The 23,541-nt window shown below is 35.3% G+C and overlaps 1 protein-coding gene across 1 annotated transcript; it reads right to left on the reverse strand.

Moving 5' to 3' along the window:
* Positions 1–3,055: 3,055 nt before the first annotated feature.
* On the reverse strand, positions 3,056–23,241 carry LOC127130881 (uncharacterized). The gene is made up of 6 exons (XM_051059838.1): positions 23,168–23,241; positions 20,346–22,003; positions 8,082–8,146; positions 7,143–7,951; positions 6,565–6,580; positions 3,056–3,409 (listed from the first exon to the last, which is right to left on the reverse strand). The coding sequence occupies exons 2-6, from the start codon at positions 22,000–22,002 to the stop codon at positions 3,056–3,058; spliced, it is 2,901 nt and encodes a 966-aa protein (XP_050915795.1). The 5' UTR covers position 22,003; positions 23,168–23,241.
* Positions 23,242–23,541: the final 300 nt, after the last annotated feature.

Raw genomic sequence — 23,541 nt, forward strand, 5'->3', positions numbered from 1 at the left:
ATGTTTCATCTCATTATGATATTATTAACATATGTTATCTAAACCAATTTTACATAGTCGAATTGGGAAATGGGCATTGGCATTGACTGATTTTCCTTAACACATATACCATTAAAAGTTATGAAAGGCCAAGTAGTAGCAGACTTTATAGTCGATCACTCCATTGACGCCGCCGCTTTGAACTATATTGAATTTGGGTCGTGGAAGCTATACTTCGACGGATCTAGCCATAAAAATGGCACAGGTGTCGGAGTCGTAATTATTTCTCCAAATAAAATTCCAACGACATTCCAATATAAAGTAGAAGGTATTTGTTCAAATAACAAAGCTGAATACGAAGCCCTCATAGCAGGACTTGAAATGTTATTGGAATTGGGGGCAACTCGGGTCGAGATAATGGGAGACTCAGAGTTAGTCATAAAATAGATCACGAGAGAATATAGGTGTGTTAAGGAGAACCTGATCATCTATTTTATAATCGCCAGTCGATTGTTAAAAAAGTTCGAAATGGTTTATATTCGACATATACCACGAATAGAGAACATGATAGCTAATGACCTGGCCCAAATCGCATCTAGGTATAAAATTTCGAGAGAAAAGTTGCACAAAGTCATAGAAGTCAGAGGAAAGGTAGTGGCAACCAGATTAATTCCCCTGGATTTAGAACAGACAAGATTAGGATGTGCTGATGAGGGAAACTTTGAAATATTGGCGATAGACAGTTTGGCAGATGAAGACTCGAGAAAGCCAATAGTAGTATACCTACAGAATCCCACAACCTCTACTGATCAAAAAACCAGGTATCGAGCATTAAGTTATGTTCTTTTGGGTTCAGAGTTGTTTAAGAAATCTCCAGAAGGAATTTTGCTTAAATGCCTTAGTGAGTCAGAGGCATACTTTACCCTTTCAACTGTACATAGTGGAACATGTGGGGCACACCAAGTCGGTCATAAGATGAAATGGCTTTTATTTCAACAAGGAGTGTATTGGCCTACTATTTTGAAAGACTGCGTTAAATTCGTGAAAGGATGTCAAGAGTGCCAGGTGCATGCAGGCATACAACATGTCCCTGCAAGTGAATTACATTCTATCATCAAACCATGGCCATTTAGAGGTTGGGCTTTGGACCTGATCGGAGAAATTCAACCTCCCTCATCAAAAAGTCCAAGATACATATTGGTAGGAGTTGATTATTTCACAAAATGGATTGAAGCCATACCTTTTCCAAATGTGAGCCAAGAGGATGTGATCGAATTCATTCAAAAGTATATTATTTATAGGTTTGGAATTCCAGAAACAATCACAACGGATCAAGGATCAGTATTTACTGGTCGGAAGATGCAGGAGTTCGCCACGGAAATGGGTTTCAAATTGTTAACGTCGACACCCTATTATGCTCAGGCTAATGGACAAGTCGAAGTTTCCAATAAGGTGATCATTGGTTTGATTAAAAAACATGTAGAGAAAATACCTAAGAATTGGCACAAAACTCTGGACCAAACTTTATGGGCATGTCGCACGTCCCCTAAAGAGGCTACTAAGTCGACCCCCTTTCGCCTAACTTTTGGCCATAATGTTGTTTTGCTAGTAGAAATCCACCTACAATCCCTAAGGATTCAGAGGCAACATGAACTCCCCACAGAATCATATTGGAGCATGATGTTGGATGAGTTGGTCGATTTGGACGAGGAAAGGTTAAGTGCCTTAGAATTGCTAAGGCAACAAAAGAAAAGGATAAAAAACTCTTATAATAAAAAAGTGAAAGTTAAAAGTTTTACGTCTGGAGCTTTGGTCTGGAAAGTGATCCTTCCAATGGATCGAAAAGATAGAGCCTTGGGGAAGTGGTCCCCAAAGTGGGAAGGCCCTTTTCCAAATTCTAAAGATCTTTTCTAATGGTGCCTATGAGATCGAAGAGCTCAACAAAGATAGGAGGATTCTAAGAATAAACGGGAAGTATTTGAAAAAATACAAACTGACAATCCAAGAAGTAAAAATAAGAGACGAGTAACCGCGTAAATAAAGTAAAAGCCAAAATGGTCAAAATGCCAAAATGGTAACAATAAAGTCATAAGGCCAAAAGACCAATATTCATTACAAGGAGAATTTTTTTACATCATCAGACAAATAAGAATAACATTAAAAGGGAAGATTGGCTTTAATCAGAAGATACTTGGCTTTGAGGAGCTCCAACCGTTTTTCGCACAAAGATCTTTTTGAGCGAAGGAGTTTGACGTCAGATTCAAGTTGTCGAGCTTTTTCGACAAACTCCATGCTAAGTGATAGATCTTGAGCCATCGAAGCATCATTAAATTCCAACAATTGTTGCTTATCCTTTTTAACATCAGAGATTTTGGCATGCAGTTCTGATATTTACTGTCTCCAGGAAGCAATGTTACGATCATGAGCATCGACTTTCTCTTTATTCTTTTGCTTTGTTTGTTCCGACTCCATGGCCTTATTGGTATATTCGGTAGCAGCATCCCAAGCTGCAGCCTCAGAACCAGATTTTTTCTCTATCTCTCCCATAAGGTGAGGTAGCAACTTGTGATCAATGACAGCTTGGTCGATCATGGTCCCTATCTCCAGAATAACGTTCGCCACTTCAGGGGAGGCTTCTAGCAAGTTAACATGGCTAAGAAGAGCTTTTAGAGTTAAAGGGGTAGAAGGATCAGCCAGCAGCAATAGAAACAAGTCACCCTTAAAGACTTTGTCCTTGATTTTAGAAAGCATTTCACCCACAAGGGTGCTCGAAGGCTGATCTTCTGACATTGAAGTGTTATGACTCTGATCATAAGAACTCTCCCTGCAATTTAGCATCGCCTTTAAATACTCCAGTGGCTGACTTTGCTTTAAGATAGCCAACTTTTCTGCAAAAAAAGGCATCAATGCTACTTGACGAAACGCCAACCGTAGGATTGTCGGCCATTGCAGGGGTTTGAGTTCGAGCATGTTCTTCACCCACATTGGCTCTTCTTTCTGTTTGGCTCTCGATGTTATCAGGGTTAGTCGCCAGATTTCCTTCAGCCGCTTCCTCTACCACCATGTCTTCGACGCCTCATCCCTCGCCCTGAGGCTCATTCATTTCTGTCGATGTGTGTAGACCAGCCCCGGGGGTTTCTTCATCATTAGCTAGTTCATCCTCGGCCATAGGGATTGGATTACCTTGGGCTTCATTTTCCTCGCTTGAGTCAGTCTCATGACTAGAGTCACTGGTATGAGAATGTTGAGTAGTGGTTTTTGGTGGCGAAGCGTCGAGGGTACCGGTTGGAGGTTGATTAATCTCGCTCATGGACCCCTTTTCATAGGATGGTCGATAGGTAGGTTCACCGACGCTGTTCAAAACATCTGGCACAGAGGCAGGCTTGGAGGAGGCAGCTTTCTTGGGAAGAATAATAGTGTTCGCGTCACCCTGAAATCAGTACAAGCAAAAGATGTAAATGACTAAAAGAAGCAAACAAGTGAAATAAAGTGTAGAGAAGTGGGTGGTAACTTATAACCTTCGACCCCGGGGCTAGAATTGTCGCTCTCACTTTGAGTCGTTGCTACTCTTGCCATTCATTCAGGAGTAGGTTCTTGGATAACAAGCGGAGCGGGCCTTTTTCTTGAGAGTTTTGTGTTCGGTTGATTCGAGGGGTCGATGAGTTTCGGTTGTAGCTTCCTCTTCCTCGAAGTGAGATCCAGAACAGGCGACAGGTCATCTTTGTCAGAATCCACGATGTAATACGGTGAACTGACTTTGTGTTTTTGCTTTGAAAAGCAATGTTGCGGATAGCAAGAGTCAACACCGACTTTTCTTTTATCCAATAAGGAAAGGCGGAAAAGAACAGGAAAGACCTTGATTAGATTTTGAGTTCGGGAGGTACATTATACAGAGGGAAGGTGTTAGCACCCTTTGTATCCATGGTTATCCATGGGCTCTTAATTGCTTAACTCACTTATGTTTTCCTTGTTTGAGAAAGTGTTTGAGAAATGTGGTGTGTTTAGAAAATATTTTGAAAGGAGAGTTTAACTTTGTAATGATTCTTGTACGAATGTATACAAAGTGTTTATCTCGTTTGATTTTGAAAGATGTTTAGAAAAATATAACTCGGCGATGATTCTGGTGCGAACGTATACCAAGTGGTGATTTTCTAAAAGATGTTTTGAAAAGTGTGAGGTGTGAAAAGTATTTTAAGCTGTGAGCAAGCATTTAAGAGTTATACCTAACCAAGGTCTTTATAGGTATTTCCTATCCTTAGGAGGGCAAAACTGTTCTTACTATTGAGAAGTAAGTAGTCTTATCCTTTGGATGTAAAGGGACATTGCGGGGTCGTCGATTGGTCATTGAAGGCAACATTGGTAAGGATACCTTAGCATTCGAAGATCATCATTTAATCGTAGGCTACAACGAAGGGTCATCGACGGACAAAGTCATATATTCGAAGGCAACATTCGAGGGACAAGGTTTATCTCGTAGGGACATTGACCTTTTGATCGAAGGGACTATGACTTATCTGTTTAGGGATGATGATGATTTAATCGAAAGGGTCTTTGCTAAGGATATCCCCACATTCGCGGGACATGACCGTAATATCGTAAGGCAACAAAGAGAGGGACAAGATCACGTATTCAAAGGTAATGTAATCAGCCAAGTAATTAGGATAAACCTCCACAATGATATCCCACAAATAAAGTGGAATGCCGAGCTATCTCTTCAAGAATCATGGGAGCCCTTACAAAAACTCAGCAAACATGTTAGAATAACGGGATGGGGTGCAATCAAGAGTTGCACCGAACAAACATAGCAATAATAGTGTCATACAAACAGCGTGTAAACGCAATAGAAAACATGTCAAACAAATACAAAACAGATCAGAATGCAAACAGAAAAAAATCAACTACTGTCATGTTCGCTACTGCCTCGCATAGCGAGGGCCTGGCGAACCCTCGCTATAGGTTCGCTTAGCGAGGTGCTAGCGAACGGCTGCGGGTTCTGGGTTCTTCTTTGATACTGGTGCGATTTCGGAAACCCCAAACCCTATGGCATCCATTACCGAAATTACATGATCGAACATTCAAAGTATTGTTTTACACATTTATGCACATCTAAACCCACATGCAAAACCTAACGATATTCGCCTTTCCAAATTCAACCATAATGCCTCACACATTTAGATATTTCAAATTGGGAGCATAGAGTAGTGGGAATAGGGCAAACTTGATTGGAGGGATCGAACGAAGTTGAGTTACACCGTTGGGTTTGCAGAGCAATCTTAGGGTTTGTGCCTGATAGGGTTGGCGGAGGTAACCTTTGTGCCGATGAGTTCTCTGAATTAGCTTCTAGGGTTTTCCCTGTTGTTTTTCTGCTCTCCAGGGTTTTCTCTTCCTCCGTCCCCTTTTTTCAAATGAAGTCTTGGAATTTATAGATGATTTTTTGTGTCTTGGTGGGCTCAGACTGAAGGCAATTCAGGCCCAGAATTTTTGTATATCCGCAAGCTTCACTAGGCGAGTGAGCTAGCGAAGGATTCGCTAGGCGAACGATCAGCGAGTGTTCCAGCGAATGCTCCCAGACTTGGATAAAAGCACAGCTAGTACCTACTCGCTAGGCGAGAAACTAGCGAGCGGGTGGCGACCATTCCAGTAGTGAATTCATTGATACTCGCTGGAGCAGGGAATGGAGCGTGGGCTTCGCCCAGCGAAGGGTTTGCTCGCCTAGCGAGCGTGAAAGTTCAGGAAGTCATCTTCTGGATTTGGTCATCTGTGCGCTGGACCTTTGTTTCTTTAAGATTAATGTTATAAAAGACGAATACACCCCATTTGAACCTGTTGAAAGTATCATAAAAATTACGGGCAAATTTTGGGGTATGACACACGACGATGGGGGTAGCGGTGGGTTTTTGGATTTGTAGGGGACTCGCCAGAGGTTTTCGAGCAACCTGAACTAAGCATTAAATGTTATATCATCAATGTATAACAAGGATAAAGGAACAAAGAAAGAGAGGTACCTTTGCAGGTTTGCTACTTCCTTCAACCTTCGAGTCAATGGGTATTTTGTTGGTGTGTTTTTTGGGGAAGATCTTGATAGCTAGACAAAAACAAGAAGAAACGGCCAGCGTTAGTTAAAAGCAAGTCAAAGGGAATCCACTTCGAGGAAAGCCCCTGTATCACACTTTCACATATGTCTGATTCGATTCAGACATCTTCGATCCTTATATGAAGGTGCCCTATGAAACTGCCTAAAGTGTGTTTAGTCGCAACCACCCGCTGAGCCTTTTTCTGAGATTGTTGTCGAAGGATTTTAATGGAATCTCCACAAATGAACCAATCTGGGAATGGGGTGCAAGAGCCACTCTGAAGTCAGCATTTGGCAGTGGAGGAAACTTTGGGGGAAATAATTCAATAGCCGTTTCATAGCGTTTCTCACAAGGGACGTATGAGGGAATCTTTAAAGTTTCTATTTTCTTTGAAAACTTCTCTTTGAGCGTAACAGCTGCTTCGCGGATGGTTCAACTAAGATCATCAGGTCGATAGGCAGTTTCAAAGTAGTTTTGAAAAGCTTGAATTTTTTTATAAGAGTATAAGTACCTTTCTTGGTCTTTTCCTGCACAAGGAGAAAAACTTTGTCAAACAATTGAATAAAGGAAGTAACGTCGCAGAATTCCTCAATGTAATACTTAGTCCACCACTTCCCAAATTCTCGACTACAAAGGAAGCTAGGCTCGAAATGAAATGGAGTCAACTAGATCCTGCCAGTATACTTGGCTATTTGTTTGAAAGCCATGGTTTCAGTATGAACAACATTATGAAGGAGAAGGCTACTCTTCTTGTCATATAAGCACTTCGGGAGAACCTGGACCAACCCAAATTGTCGAGCAACAAGGTTGGGCTGGTAAGTTATCAGTGTGACTTGGACTTTCGAAGGGTTAAATCGAAGGGTAAGGATCTCAGGTGTCAAGAAGGCTTCCCAAATCAACAAGGATTATGTCTCTTGTTTTTTATATGAAGAAAGAAAAGTCCTGGTAAACCACATAGGGCCAACTTTCCTGAGAGCGAAAAGAGCCATACTCGAAGTAAAATTATGACGTTTAGCGGACATCATGATGTAACTCATGAAGGTTGATTGAAGAGCCTATCCTTCGTCCCTAGGGGTTAGTTGAGCTAACCTTGGTCCTTCGACCCTCCTATTACGGATTCCTTCAGCATCTTCATCGACGAGACCCATGTTTGGTAGATCAGCCTCGAACGTGGCATTGAGCCAAAGTTGTAATAACCAAAAGGGGCCAGACAATAGAAGATTCCCTTTGTCCCTCATATTCTTTAGCTGAGCCACTTCGTCGCTCAAGGATACGTACAGGCTAGCCAAAATCATCTCACTTAAGCAGATATCATGCCCTGCATGCAGTTGGTTAGCTAGGGTAAGATATTTCTTGGCCACTTGTAATGATTTCGAGAAAAATACGGAGTGTGACAACCACAGAGCCAGAAAAGCTATATGCTCCACATCAGAGACAGTTTCAGTGTCTTTATCATGATAGTGGGCTATATGTGTTGAATATGTTGCTCTTGTAGTCGAAAAGGCAATGGTATCTATGGAGTCAACATCAGGATCATAGGTGTGGCCAGTGGGTTTCATCCCTATGATAGCGACCATGTCGAAAAGAGTGGGTGTGACCATTCCACAAGGAAGGTGGAAGGTATAATGTGTGTTGTCCCTAAAGTACAGCGAAGAAACTAACATAGGGTTACTATAATCCAGGTTCAATTTTGACAGCATAATAAGGTCGTATATCCCTATATCTTTCCAAGCCTGAGATTTTTGTTTCTCTATTTTGTTTAACAAATTGGAGTAATCAGTGGGATCTTTGAAAGTTGGGGTGGCACGAAAGGCTCTAAAACCATTGTTCATAAACCTCAAATCTATAGTGTTTTCAGCCGGGGTGTTTTTGGAAGAAGAACTACTAGGATTTTTAGCCTGTCCTATGGGTTTGCATTTATGGTAAGACGGAAAAAAACTCTCTAAGCTTGCTGGTTTCAGTGTCTAAATCTGCTAGAGGTCCAGATAAGGCATAAGTTTTATTAGAGACAGAAACAGGAATGAGTACCTGAGAAGCATAAATCTGGCGTTGTTCCTCTTTCTGAGGTTCTGGTAGGTACTGACGATTACCAACTGCAAGGGGGCGGATAAAGTAGCAAATGGCGGAAGTTCAAAAATTTTCTTCGGAGCTTTGGACCTATTGGTAGTAGTTTTAAAAGAAACTCTTGTTCCCTTGAGAGCTTTGTTTGAAGCATCCATCGTTAAGGTTTGGAAAAGCGAAATATGGGTTTCAGTTAGAAGGGATTGGAAGAAAGTAAGGTTTGAACGCTTGAAAATTCAGAGAATGTGAGAAAGTTCTGAAATGGGTAAGTAATTGGGTTTTATAGGCCTACAGGGAGACGTTTCAAATAAACATTAAATGGTAGACAAGTTAATGGGACACATGTCTCCCTTGGGCAGTGTAGTGGAAGTGACAATTAATGTTATAGCCATGATTTCCTAGAAGCTAGGAAACGTGATGAGTGAAAAAGATTTCGTTGTGGGCTGAAAAGACGTGGGTAGGAAAAAACAATGATGATGCTGACGTCACCAGACAAGTGGAGAAACTAAAAAAGTTTTACCAATATTGAGACACGCGGTAGTATCATCCATTGAGGCATCGAAGTAAGGTCTAAAAAAATGTCTTTCTCTCTCGTGTGTCGAAAATGAAATTTTTGGGGGGCAATCTGTTAGCTCAAAATTTCGACGCCCTCTTCAAATTACCAAAATTAGAAAGCTTGTACAGCTGGTTTCGACTAATAGGTGATTCGACCAACTGAAGGTAGATTGGCTTAGCTGATTGAATAAAGATCAAGCTTATAGCTGAAATTTCGGAGCAGTTCCTTAAGGAGCAATGATCCGCTGTCACACACGGGTCAAAAATGAGTTTAAAAGTGTAGTAAAAAACGGAAGCGACACTCGAATATCATATCACAAGCACTCTTGAATGTTATAACCAAACAAATAAAAAGAAGGGGGTTTTTAAGACTCAAAACTTAAATCGAAGATGATTAAAGGTAAAAGCAAAATTGATAAATAAGTTAATCTATTGTATCGATTTCTGACTTATCATCGATTCTTATAATTTCAATTTCCTAGCGGATTCAATCCCATCCAATTACAATACCCACTGACAAGCGCAAATTGGTATTATATGATGTATGTTCCTAATTTATGAATTAAGCAAACGGATTTAAGCTGACGCAAATTAAGCACACACGACTTAATTAAACACGATAACGAAAAAGCTACGCTAACGTGATTATAGTTAAGGATCATACAAACAATCAAATTGAATCAACTCTATCCTATAAGAAATAATTGAATTAAGCAAACGAAAGTAATCAAATTAAGCAAACGAGTTTATAGGAAGAATTGAAAAGAAATTGAAATTAAACTGAAATTAATAAAAACCTCAAAGTGGAATTCGAATACAACAGATCAGCTCTTTGGGAATTAGCTCTCCATGAAATCTTCTAAGCAATATTGTATCGTCAAAATTCAGAATTAGGATTTCTATATTAGTGAAAGACCTAATATAATAAAAGGTAAATTCGGGCCCTTATAGGATCCGACCTGAAAGTTACAAAAATCGGCCCAAACTAACTATTTTAATTAAGTCTGAAACTTAAACGAATTATTTGGCCATTCTTCACTCCGAATCTGCTTTTGACTTCAACATGAAACTTTTAGGTTTTCTTTTTAGGTTTCCAACGCATATAAGAACGCATTAATCTGAATTCTATAGCTCAAGTTATGATTTGCATAGTGATAACGTATCAAATAATTGTTTATACTGAAAATAAAGTACGAAAATAAAATAAAAGCAAAAATAAACTTAAATATAAAAACACACTAAAATAGTAAAAATAATAGAATAAACTATAGAAATGTATAAGTAAAATTATAGAAGAATGTGCATCAAAATGCACTGATCAAATTCCCCCATACTTGAACTTTTGAACTCCAAGCAAAATTACAATTTCAAAACAAAAGGAAAGAAAACAGAGCATGCACTTCCAAAAGTTTTCAAGATATAAGGTACAAGCATAATTCTAAGTTTAAGCTTCAAGAATATGGTGTTAGTAAGCAATTTTTTGTGACATTCAAAACAGATAGGAAAACAGATTATCAAAGAGTACATCAACAGCAATAAGATCCTCACAGGATAAAATTCACTCAACTCTCAAGTGTTTAGATTAACTGTTTACACTCAAAGCACAACATGAAAGTTAGTACTACCATAAGCTTGAAAAGACTCTAACATCCATAATTTAAATACATGCCCATAAAGATCAAAAGGACTTTTATTTGGTTGTAACGTGGCCAAGGTAAGGGTGAGATAAATCCTAAGGGATTAGGCTAAAATTCAAAGAGATAAAAGAGACTTGAAAGAAACTGCGGGAGTTGAATTTACAAAATATTTCATTCACTTGAACAACTCTATAGCAATTGTTTTCTCTTCTCCTTTTCTTTTTATTCTTTTTTATGAGGAGTATGTATTGACATGTATTGACATCCTTCTATTTTTTTCATTCATTTTTTTCTTTTCTATTTTCTTTTTCTATTTTTCTTTTTCTGCCAACTTCTGAAATATTACAAACATAATTATTCAACTCCACACAACTCCAAACAAGACTCTTTCAACCCCTTGAATAGGGTGATAACATTATTTTTCACTTCTCGACTTGTAATGAGTTTTAAACAAAAAAAAAGGATAACAGGCTCAAGGGGGTTTCAAACAAGAGATGAAATTATTTCAGGGATGGCTTTTTGGATAACTGGCTAAAAAACAAAAATAAAATTGTCTTTACCATATCAGTGTGCACAAGTAAACAACAGCATCAACAAGAGTCAATTCAAGTTCTAGAGACTAGCAAACATGAGTGAATCACACAAGAAAGAAAGAGATGGATTTTTGTATGTTATCCATATAAGGCTCAAAATCTCACAAGGTTAATTGATCTACCACAAATGATGTACAATTTAGAGTTTAGCTATACCTATCATACTAAAAATGCACAGCAAATTTTTCACATCACACCACAAGACTTTAGTCAAGAGAACTAAGAAAAATACTCATAATTGTAACTCAAAAGTCAAAGGAAAAAGCATGCAAAATTTTTTTTTAAGAAAGCAAACAAAAACCAAAACAGAGAAAAACTGAAAACAAAACAAATAAATGGTTCCCTCCCCCACACTTAAAACATACATTGTCCTCAATGAAATACCATAAATATAAAATAAGAGTGGGAGAAAGGAAAGACACACCCGAGGAGTCAATGCGGATAAGTGATTGCATAAGCAGCCTTTCCCAAGAGAGTTCTTCTACATCTCTTCTTCCAAAGTCGGGTTCTCATGTAGTAGCTTTAGATAGTGTCCATTGACCTTGAAATTTTGATTAGTGCATTCGCCTTGTATTCCAAGATCAAAGAAGAATCTTTGATAAGTAAAAGTGTTGAATGGGCGTGTGAAAGTGATCTCCTTTTTCATAACATCAAGAATTAAAGGATTACGGGGTTGCCTCACTACTTTTGTTTCATCTTTAAGTGAGATCTTATACATACATATGGATGGGCTAATATCACGAGTGTCAGTCAAGGTCCATCTAATTCCCTTCTTATGTTTCTGCTTAAGTTGAAGTTTTGATGAATAATATAAATCCTTAGGAAGTGGTTTAGGCTCTAAAGAATGTGGCTGCTCAATGGATGGTATGTTTGGGGCAGCCGGAATTTCAAGAGCTTTAGCTACATAAATAACTTCATTTACAATATCACTCTGTAAGGCAGCATCAATCTCAGCACAAACAGCACAAAGGTTAGTGTTAGTACAATCATCACATGAGTAAATATCATCAAAACCAGATAAATTTGAAAAATCAGCTGAAAATAAATCAGAATAAGCTTCATCAACAACTTCAGAAAGCAACTCTATTTGAAAAACAAAATGTTCTTCCTCGTCAATCTTCTTATTTTCCAGTACTCTTTGTGGGAAAGGGATTGATGATACATACTTTTTTCTAACCTCAACAATAATAGGATGTTTTGGTTCTGTAACTTTTTTGGATCTCAAGGAAATTGCACTCACATTATAGCCTTTTGGATTAACTATTGTTTAATCATGTAGTTGGTTTGATCCTTGAGCTTGTTGCATGGTATTCATTGAAGTGACAAGTTGTCCAATTTGTATTTGTAAAGTCTGAATACTATAATCTGTTCGCTGCTGAAATTGGAGAGTGTTTACAACCATTTGCTTGACAAGTTCCTCTAGTGAAGGTTCAAAAGGTGAAGAGGTAGTTACCTGTGGAGGGTTATATGGTGGTGGTGGTGGTGGTGGAATGGGTAGCATCAATTGTTTCACTAAAGAGGTAAGTTCATCAATTCTGGCTTCTAGAGCCTTGTTGGAAGAAGAAACCTGAAAATTATCCCTTGTTGTGAACTGTTGGGAGTTAAGTGACATGTTCTCAATCAAGGATTTGGCAGCAACAGGATATTCAATACACAAAGCATTATAATCAACATCAGAGGCAACAAGTTCTCTCAGGATTCTTTGGTCAGTCATGTTAAACTCAATAGAAAAGAAAAAAAATCAAAAACAATGAGAAAACACAACTAATTCAGCAATGCTGCAACAAATAGAAAAATATCGACACTGTCCCTATTAAGTAAAAACAATTGAAATACGAAAAAAAACGATTAAAATAAAATAAAATAATACAAAAACACAAAAATTAATCTAATAATGTCAATTAAAAATTTTGAGAATTTTTTCGGAATTTTCTTAAACTATCAAAACAGAAAATAAATCAAAAAAATAGAAAAATAAGGAATTTTGGATTTTTAGGACGGCTTCCACTATTTAGTTTCTAAATAGAGGCTTTTGATCCTTGATTTTTTTCCTAGTTAATCGACAAAGAAACATTTGAGACAATTTTCTTTAAAACAAAATAGATTTTTTATCCTAAAACCCAAAAAGACCAGAAAGCATGAAAGTTAGGACAAAAAAATGCTAAAACACAATATCTAAAACTATAATAATGATTAGACTATAATAATGGTTAAGATTTACAAGAGTCCCCGGCAACGACGCCAATTTGATCCGCTGTTGCACACGGGTCAAAAATGAGTTTAAAAGTGTAGTAAAACGGAAGCGAAAGTCGAATATCGTATCACAATGACTCTTGAATGTTATAACCAAACAAATAAAAAGAAGGGGGTTTTTAAGACTCAAAACTTAAATCGAAGATGATTAAAGATAAAAGCAAAATTGATAAATAAACTAATATATTGTATCGATTTCCGACTTATCATCGATTCTTATAATTTCAATTCCCTAGCGGATTCAATCCCATTCAATTACAATACCCACTGACAATCGCAAATTGGTATTATATGATGTATGTTCCTAATTTCCGAATTAAGCAAGCGGATTTAAGCAGACGCGAATTAAGCAAACGCAATTTAATCAAACATGATAATGAAAAAAGCTATGCTAACGTGATTATAGTTAAGGATCATACAAACAATCAAATTTAATCAACTCTATCCTATAAGAAACAATCGAATTAAGCAAACAAAAGTAATCGAATTAAGCAAACGAGTTTATAGGAAGAATTGAAAAGAAATTGAAATTAAACTGAAATTAATAAAAACCTCAAAGTGGAATTCAAATACAACAGATCAGCTCGTTGGGAATTAGCTCTCCATGGAATCTTCTAAGCAATATTGTATCATCAAAATTCAGAATTAGGATTTCTATAGTAGTGAAAGACCTAATATAATAAAAGGTAAATTCGGGCCCTTATAGGATCCGACCCGAAAATTACAAAAATCGGTCCAAACTAACTATTTTAATTAAGTCTGAAACTTAAACGAATTATTTAGCCATTCTTCACTCTGAATCTGTTTTTGACTTCAACATGAAACTTTTAGCTTTTCTTCTTAGCTTTCCAACGCATATCAGAACGCGTTAAATAATTGTTTATGCTGAAAATAAAGTACGAAAATAAAATAAAAGCAAAAATAAACTTAAATGTAAAAACACACTAAAATAGTAAAAATAATAGAATAAACTATAAAAATGTATAAGTAAAATTATAGAAGAATGTGCATCAAAATGCACTAATCAAGTAGTTAGAAAACGGTTTCGATCAAAGATTTGAAATTTAAATAAAGGAGGGAAGACTACCTTCGTTAGAAACCGCGAGGATACACGTGGAAGCAGAGTGAGCGAACATACGCATGCAGGACGCCACGTGTATCGATGTGATTGAAGAACCATCAGGATGGTTATTTCGATCCAGTATAAATATAAGGTCTTAGAGTTAGAAAAGTGTGTCAAATTATGTATAAAAAACCTGTAAATTTACTAAGTATTCGTGTGAAGAAGAACTGTAAAACGCAGAATGTACGTTGTCTACACCATTGTTTAATCATTTCAAAGCATTATAAAGTTATCTTTACTTTCTCTTCAGAAACATATTTCCTTGTTATTTACTCTCAAACACTTTATTTCTTACTTCGTCATTTACAAGGTTAAAGATCCTTAGTTCCTTTCCTTACTTTGAACTTTTACCTTACAGTTTTAAAGATTCCAACACTTATCAACCTTTTTGATTATTTTCAACCCTTCTACAATTCTCATCGTTTACTTCTTCTTTAATAGTTCTAAATACTGATTTAAGATTGTTCTTTTGTTTAAGTCACTCTTTTGTCTTTAGTTTTTATTTAATGCTTTGTTTTGATGTTTAGTTCGATCATTTATTAACGTTACGTGTAAGAGAAATTTAGCACATGTCCTAGGATCAATCTGATTGATCCTGTGAGTGACCAAATTTAAAAATTTGGAAGATCAGCGGTTGTTTACCATTTTTCAAGGTAAATAAAAATATGGTGGTTCAAAGTATTTCGTACATGATATCTATAAGGGAAAAGTGATTGGGTAGGAAATGTGGTGCTTCACAATCTCCCAAACTTGGGGCATGTAAGGAAAAATGATTATTAGGTGATCCACTGGCCAAGTTTATCCTTTATGGTGTCCCTCCTTTAAAAATCTCATATTAACTAGCACAATGATTAAGATATCTTGGGCATAAGCATATTAATTTAGGGTTTTTGCATCTCTACCATCCCTAAGAGTATAGTCTTTAATGCTATATCCAATCATACCGGCCACTCTTCCTTTATAAAGGCATGGATTTCCATTTCTTCCTATATCATTTGAATTTACATATCTTGTTTTGTAAAAAAAATCCTTATCTACCTCAACTTCTACACATGTATTTTTCTATTATTCTTTGATGTTCTTTCATTTCCTTTTATCTAGTCATGGTTTTCATTAGAGGGTGTGATTCCAATGGAAAGGTGATCGAGCCTAAAACAGATTTTGAGAGATGGGGGTTGTGAACTTGATGTTTGATGAGTTTAAAACAAATTGATGGTCAAGTAGATTGGAGTTTTGTTAAGATGAATTTTTTTGGGAGTTACGAGATCTTATATAGTGATAGTTTTTGTGGTGACACACCTAGTGCTAGTTATGTTGACTAGTGTCTTCTTCCCAAGTTTGGAAAAGTCTCTATTAGAGACTATAATGTCAGCAATCGTTAACTTCTGTAACAAAGTGGTAAGTGTTTGTTCATAATATAATTACGACACTTTGGTCAAGGCTTTGTGGATAGGTCAACATGTATCAAACATCAGAGATGACGAGAATGTAGAGTTAGAATTCTGTGTAAAAGGAAAGAAAGCTTGTATGCAGAAATCTTTAGGGGTGGGAGTCAAGTACTTATACCTATATACGAATTTGATAGTTGATATAGGAGTTGACATCCCTTTCAACATCTTTTGTTAGCTGGAAATGATATCATTGGAAAAATCCCTATTGAGTTTGGAAGTCTAAGTAAATTGATAGAAATTTTTAAAGGTGGAATTCTGAAAGAGTTTCGAACTTCAACAAATCTTGTTCATATGGCTCTTATTCATATCACATTGAAAGTTTGATCGATGATGATAATTTTATGCTAAGCACATTGCTGGAAATTGATAAAGATGGTTGGAACATGGTAAGAGCAAGAAGAAAGGTTGTTGAAAGAATGATATGCAATGAAATCATATGTATATCTACGTTGTGATTAATTATCAAATATATCATGATAGACAAGTGATAAGACTCATTCTCTAGTGCCTAAGAAGTCAAGAGTTTGAGTCCCACTATCCTCCAAATTTTGTTTTTATTATTTTAACTAATTAATTATTGAAATTTTCCTTTAAAATGACGTGGAAATAAATTGGTCAACTTGAAACTGATAAGTCATCACTAACAGCGCCACGTCATTAAAAATTATTCCACTTTAGAAAGGTGATTAAAATTAAAAAAAAACACTTAGAAAAGGGTCTAAAATCCTGATTTTTAAAATGAGCGGACCAAAACTAAAAAAAAAGCCTAAAGTTATTAAAAATGATTTAGGAAAAGTGAGATTCTAGGACAATCAATTTTCCATTGCCTGGTATTAGATGTCTTTAAATGGTATTTTTCTTAACTAGACATAGATGATGGGTTTTTCTCTTTTAAGATGAGAGGAAATGACCCTTCATATGAACAATAAAATAGTAAGTATGAAACTAGAATGAGTAAAAGAGCTTTTCAAGAAAAACTATTGAGAGTAAATGAGAAAACTTTTCTTAAACTATAGTCTCTCCGTTCTCTTTTATAAGCAATTTTTATTTATTTTTTTAGATTTATTAAATAGTTGATATATCTAGTCTATATATAGTCCAAGTCCAAATACATAATTTATTCAATTAATCTAAAAAATATTTGCTTATAAAAGAAAATGGAAGGTGTAGTCTCTTGTAGCGCCTTTGGAAGAGTTAGTAACACCACCTTCCTGAAGAATTAGTTTCTCTAAATCTAGGGAGGTGGTCACCTCCAAATATATATGAACCTTTCTGGAGGCAGTAACATCACCTTTTGCTTATTTTCCAAAAGTAAGGTCTCAATTACAGGAGGCAGTTGCACAGCATATAACAACATGAATAATCTTTCACTCTACCACTTTTTTTCTCTTAGAAATCCTAGTCAAACGGGCCAGCCGGATCATTTTTTCGGATTAGGAGGCCACACTTTGTCTCTTCTATCATAGTCATTCTTTCTTAAAAAAATGAAAGGTTAAAATCAAATTATTAAACACGACTTAAGAAATCTAATAAAGGGGCACACATACCCAAAAACTCAAATAGCTTTAGGGGGATTTTTCTCATGATTCATCAAACCCTCTCACACTTAGCACTCATAATTTCTTTAGGAAATCAACCTCATCTTTATTTGCTTCACTTGACTTGTCCTTCCGGTTCTTGTAGTTTGAGGAATATGGGGTAAACAATCCTCTACCGGATGGCGCTTACTAAAATCCAATCTCCTTGTGTTAATTTCCTATCTCATAGAACAAAAAAATGTGTATAATGGGTGTTTAATATACAAGCTTTCTTACATTCTACACAGGATTCTAACACCACGTCATATTCATATCTGGTGTTTAATATATGTGAATTTTTTCGGAATGCTTTGACCCTAGTGTTGTACTATCTCCGTCTTAAAATAAAAGTTTTTGTTAAGGTTGTTACACGTAGATTAAGAAAAATAATGATTGAATGGATAAGTGTAACAATTTTACAAAACTATCATTAATTACTATTGGTTATTATACATTATCATAAATGCATAATATGATTTGATATCTTGAAAGTAGTACGGACAATATTTATTATAGATAAAGTTGGTAAAAATTAATTAATGTTACATTGAAAAGATAAATAGACATGAATTTTAAGATAAATCTTTTAAGCTAAATAGACATTTATTTTGAGACGGAGGGAGTATCATATAAAGAACTTATACTTACCTCTTCCTCATAGAAGTTAATGCTTCCTAAAGTTGTAGCCGCCATAAGAGACTTCGTCAATCTTGGAAAATAAGACACCAAATCAACATCATTAGAACAAGGTGCATCGTTACCCGAACTAACAGTAGATAAACTCTTGTAACTCCCCAAAAATTTATATTTCATTAAACCTACAATCTACTTGACCATCAATCTCTTTTAAACTCATTAATCATCGAGTCCATAACTCGCATATCTCAAAATTTATTTTAGGCTCAATCACATTCTTAGTCGAATCATACTCTTTAATAAAAATTATGACTAGATAAAAGGAAATGAAAGGACATTAGAGAATAAGAAAAAAAATACTCCTACATGTGTTTGGAGTTCGAAATTGATGCAAATTTGATTAAACATCAATTTTAGCAAAACAAGATTTGTAAATTAAACAATGGAAGGAATAAATAGAAAGTCAGTTCTTTATAAAGGAAGATCCCCATAGTGTGTGTGGCCAACATGATTGGATATAGTCCTAGATTAATACTCTATTCTCAATAAGGTTGGAAAAAACATTTGAAACCGGCCCAAACCGCCCTACCCATTAGACCCGCATGTTTCCGATTCAGGTGAAGCGGTTTTTTGGGTTACCGGGTTAGTGATTTATGGGTTTACATGGGTTTATGCGGGTCGGTTCGAATGGTTGGTTTGGGCCCTTAGAAAACCGAATCCGACCGGCCAATAATTTTATTCTGCATTATTATTTTATTACTGGGCTGGACTGGTGGAAATTGGACTCACGTTTCTAGGGTTTCGGAATTCACGTTTCTAGGGTTTCGGAATTCAGATAAAAACACAATAACTCAACATTGTTTGAGTTCATGTTCAAGTTCTTGATGTCGTTGCACAACCACCACACCACCATTGTTTAAGATCGTGAAAGTTTCACTTCCTTTTTGTTGCTCTCTTTCTTCTTCTTCTATCTTTTCTTTCTTTATCTCTATCTAACAACTTAAAACTTCCATTTTTATGTCACCTCCACAAAACCAAAATGGTGAAATCTTTTTCTCTTGAACATTCTGAAATATTTTTTATAGATGTTTGAGGTAAATAAACAGATTGATGAAAAATGTTTAATAGAAAAATATTTAAATTGATTGAAGCAAATAAACTGACTGGTGAAATCTTTCTTTATCTATTTGTGTGAAACTTTTCTATTTGTGTGAATATTTTGTTTGGTTAGCACTTTCTAATCCTATTTGAGGTATTAAGTTTGAAGGTCTGATGGCTGATATGCTCAGCCATGATTCATTGTGAATGTGACTGACTTTTTTTTTGTTTTTTCATATAGTGAGGTTTAGAGGTCCTATTTGAGGTATCAATTTTTTTATCATGATTCACTAATGATTTCAATTTTGTAAATTTGTAACTTCTTGGTACATTAAGTTCTCTGTGAATGTATGTTGATGGACAAAGAGTTGATAAATAAGGTGACTATGTCTTGTAATTGATAGATGGAGCATGAAGTTGGAAGTTTGCATGGAGTTGGAGATGGAAACTTGCATGAAGTTGGAGTTGATAGCATACAAGGAGTTACTCAAGGTATTAAAATATTTTTGAAAAGTGTTAAATGGATGGGTGTTTTAAAAGTGATATATGGATGTTGTTGTGATATATGGAAGTTGTTGTATTTTCTTAATATACTTTTGTTAATGTTTTCTTATTTAGTTATCTAATGAATGGGTTACTTAATAAGTTATTTTCCTGAATGAACAAGTTATTTATGACACAATATCATTGGTGGTGGTAGCAACATATCTTGTTAATGTTTTCTTAATAAATTTTGATGATAAAATATATTTTAATAGCTTTATTAATAAGTTCTAATGAGAGCAACGTAACTTGCACTACAAGAAAAACTCCCCCCTGCCACATGATTATCACGTGGCAAAGGTGAAAATCACTTCACTAGTCAAAAATAGCGACGTGTTGATTCACGTCGCTGGAACGCGTGTGGCAACTTTTTGTGACGTGATAAACACGTCGCTAATTTGCCAAAGGCAAATCACGTCGCAACATTGTGAATTAACTTGCTTCTGCGCTTAAACTTTGCCACGTGATATTCATGACACAACTTTGCCACATGAATATCACGTCACAACATTTGAAAATGGATGGTATGTTGCCACATGAAAATCACGTGGCAAATTACCCACGTGATTTACACTTCACAACTTAAAAACAAAATTAAAATAAAAGATAAAATATATTGTTATTATTAAATTATATTATTAATAAAAGATAAAATAATTAATAAATAATAAAATATAGAATAATTAATAATTAAGTGAAATATCATAACATCAAGATTATGTCGCAACAAATTATCTTTCCAATACGGGAGATCCCAAAAAATACTTCTTTTTGTCCAGTTATGTGTATCCCCATATCCTTCAATTCTGCAAGCTTTACCATAATCTGTGAATTTTGGCAGTTCACTAACTCGGTTCCATACTTCACCGGGTGAGAAACGAGGGGGAGGCAAGTCTGTTACTCTTATGCCTTTTTTGAAGTCATTCTTATTTCTTCGAAAGACATGATCTTTCGGTAGGAATCTGCGGTGACAGTCAAACCACGAACTTTTCCCCCCTTTTTCCAACGTGAACGCATGAGAGTGTTCCATGCAATGCGGGCATCCCATTTTTCCATGTGTCCCCCAACCGGACAACATGCCATATGCGGGAAAGTCGTTTATAGTCCACATCAAGGCTGCTCGCATAGTAAAGTTTTGTTTGCAAGATATATCATAAGTCCATTCTCCAATCCATAACCTCTTCAAATCATCAATTAAAGGTTGTAAATACACATCTATTCCAGCTTTTGGACTCTTTGGACCTGGAATGAGGCAAGTCAAAAACATGTATGGTTTTGTCATGCACATCTCAGGAGGGAGGTTGTAAGGGGTAACAATAACTGGCCAACAAGAATATCCACTTCCAGACGCTTGGACATATGGAGTAAAACCATCAGAGCATAGTCCAAGTCTGACATTTCTAGGTTCTGCTGCAAAATCAGGATGTATCATATCGAAGTGCTTCCATGCCGCACCATCAGATGGATGTCGCATTGTGCCCGAACTTGTTTGGTTTGTATGATGCCATGTCATTTGACTTGCACTATGCATTGAAGCAAACATTCTTTTTAACCTTGGTATGATCGGCAGATAAAACATGGACTTCACTGCCACATGTTTTTGCTTACGGTTAATGGCTTTACTGCGAACTTTGTATCTCGGACTCTTACAAAACTTACATTCCTCCAACGATCCATCATTAGTACCAAACTCATTATCGTAAAACAACATGCAACCATTAGTGCAACAGTCAATCTTTCTTACCTCTAAACCCAATTTCGACACCAACCTCTTTGCATCATAAAAACTTGTGGGAAGGTTGTCTTTCGTAGGAGTTGCGTCCAACATCATTTTTGCAAAGAATTCCAAACACTGGTCAGGAACATTCCAATTGGACTTGGCGGCCAATAATCTCACACACATCGATAATTTTGAGTCTGACGACCCTTCAAACAACGGCGTATTCATTTCTTGCAACAATTGATAAAATTTTTGAGCTTCCTCATTCGGCAACTCTTCCTGATCGAAGTCTTGAGGTTCATCATAGGTCACGTTAACCCCAAAAGCATCGCCAACCATGTCACTGATCAAACTAAATTCTTCCCGGTGTTCCATATGTGATCGACTGCTAGAAGCATGTGTAGTCGTAGTCCTTTGTACATTACTCGGCAACTGTTCTCCATTATATGTCCAAACCCAGTAATTTTTAATGAAACCCCTTCTCTTCAAATGACGTTCTACTTCCTCCGGGTCACTAATTATAGGTCTACATTCACATTTTAGACAAGGACATCTTACTCCTCCTTCGCTTAGACAACATTCTTGAGCGAAAGCCCATGTGATAAACCCTTTAACTCCTTCCTCAAAGTTCGGTTTAAGTCCACGTCTTCCTGGATACGTTCTATCGTACATCCAACTACGATAGTAATGAAAATATTCCATACTGCACATTTACAAAATCGTTACTATTTTAATTTCAAAAGTGATATTCCTCTATCGTCCAATTTAAAAATCGTTCTATCGTACATCCAACTAATTATTACGTACAATTTAAAAAAAATATATTATACTATTAATAAATATATAATATAACTATTATATACTTTATTGTTTAAACTAAACATATATTTATAAAACATATACCCTAATATGTGTTATTTAAAAAAAAAACATTTTAGACATACATATTATTCATACTAATTTTTTTTATAAACATATTTTAATATAAAAATATATATGAAATTAATGTTTTGTTTTTTTATACATTATTTTAAACATAATATTAATAATACAACTTCTATTTATTTAGTTATCTAAATAATATATATACACACTTATCAATTTTTACTCAAAACACTAATCTATTATATTTTTTAAACTAACCATATTATCTAAATAATAATACAACTTCTATTTTTAGACATGATTCATATTACTTTTTCTAATAAACAAAATATTTCGTTTTTTTTTATAAATATTATTCTGTTTTAATATTTTGTTTAAAAAAATTATATATTATATTTCTAAAAAATATAATGTGCACATATATAAAGGCATTAAATAGTTTCTAAACAAAGTAATATCAAAGTTTTAATATTTCCAAACTTGACATGATTTTCTTTTGAAATTTATAATTTCTCTAGAAATAATTAAAAATGATTTTATAAATAGGGTATTAATAGAGAGGATAGTATTGGTATTAATAGTATATTATATAAAATCTATTTCTAAACTATAAAAATTTAATACATAAAATATTCTGTTTTTTTTGTATAATACATTAAATATATAATACATTAAATATTCTGTTTTTTTAAAACTATTATATATTATATTTCTAAACAAATTCTAAACAAATTCTGTTTTAATAATACATTAGGGTATATGTTTTATAAACAAATTCTAAACAAATTCTAAATATATAATACATTAAATTTCTAAACAAATTCTATTTTAATACATAATGTGCACAAAAACAAAATCCAGTCCAAACAAATTCGGTTTTAATACATAATAAGCACAACACATAATCCAGTCCAAACTCAATACATTTAACTAATCTGAAAATAATTTAAAAAAAAATTAAATTTCACAATTTTGAATATACCTGGATGAAGACTTTGAATCTGTTTGCTCCAAATTCTTGAATGAATAATTCACTCTTAGCTATTTCTTAAAAAAAAAATACAATAATTAAAATAAAATTCATATATATTAAACAGAAATGGGTTTAAGTTGAAATAATAAAAGTATTTACCTTTAAATTTCCAATTTCAAAATGGATCTGAAGCTTGAAGGAGAGAAATGGGTTGAAGGAACTTGAAGGGAAAATGGGTCTGGTGGAAGCTTGAAGAGGAAACGAAGAAGAATGAAACGGTGAAGGGAAGAGGGAGAGAAGAGGGAAGTTAAAGGAAAGGTTCCCACGTGGTAAACACGTCGCTATTTGCGACGTGATTTACACGCCACAAAACATTCAACGGT

The sequence above is a fragment of the Lathyrus oleraceus genome, chromosome 3 (assembly GCF_024323335.1).
Source record: "Lathyrus oleraceus cultivar Zhongwan6 chromosome 3, CAAS_Psat_ZW6_1.0, whole genome shotgun sequence".
NCBI classification, from domain to species: domain Eukaryota; kingdom Viridiplantae; phylum Streptophyta; class Magnoliopsida; order Fabales; family Fabaceae; genus Lathyrus; species Lathyrus oleraceus.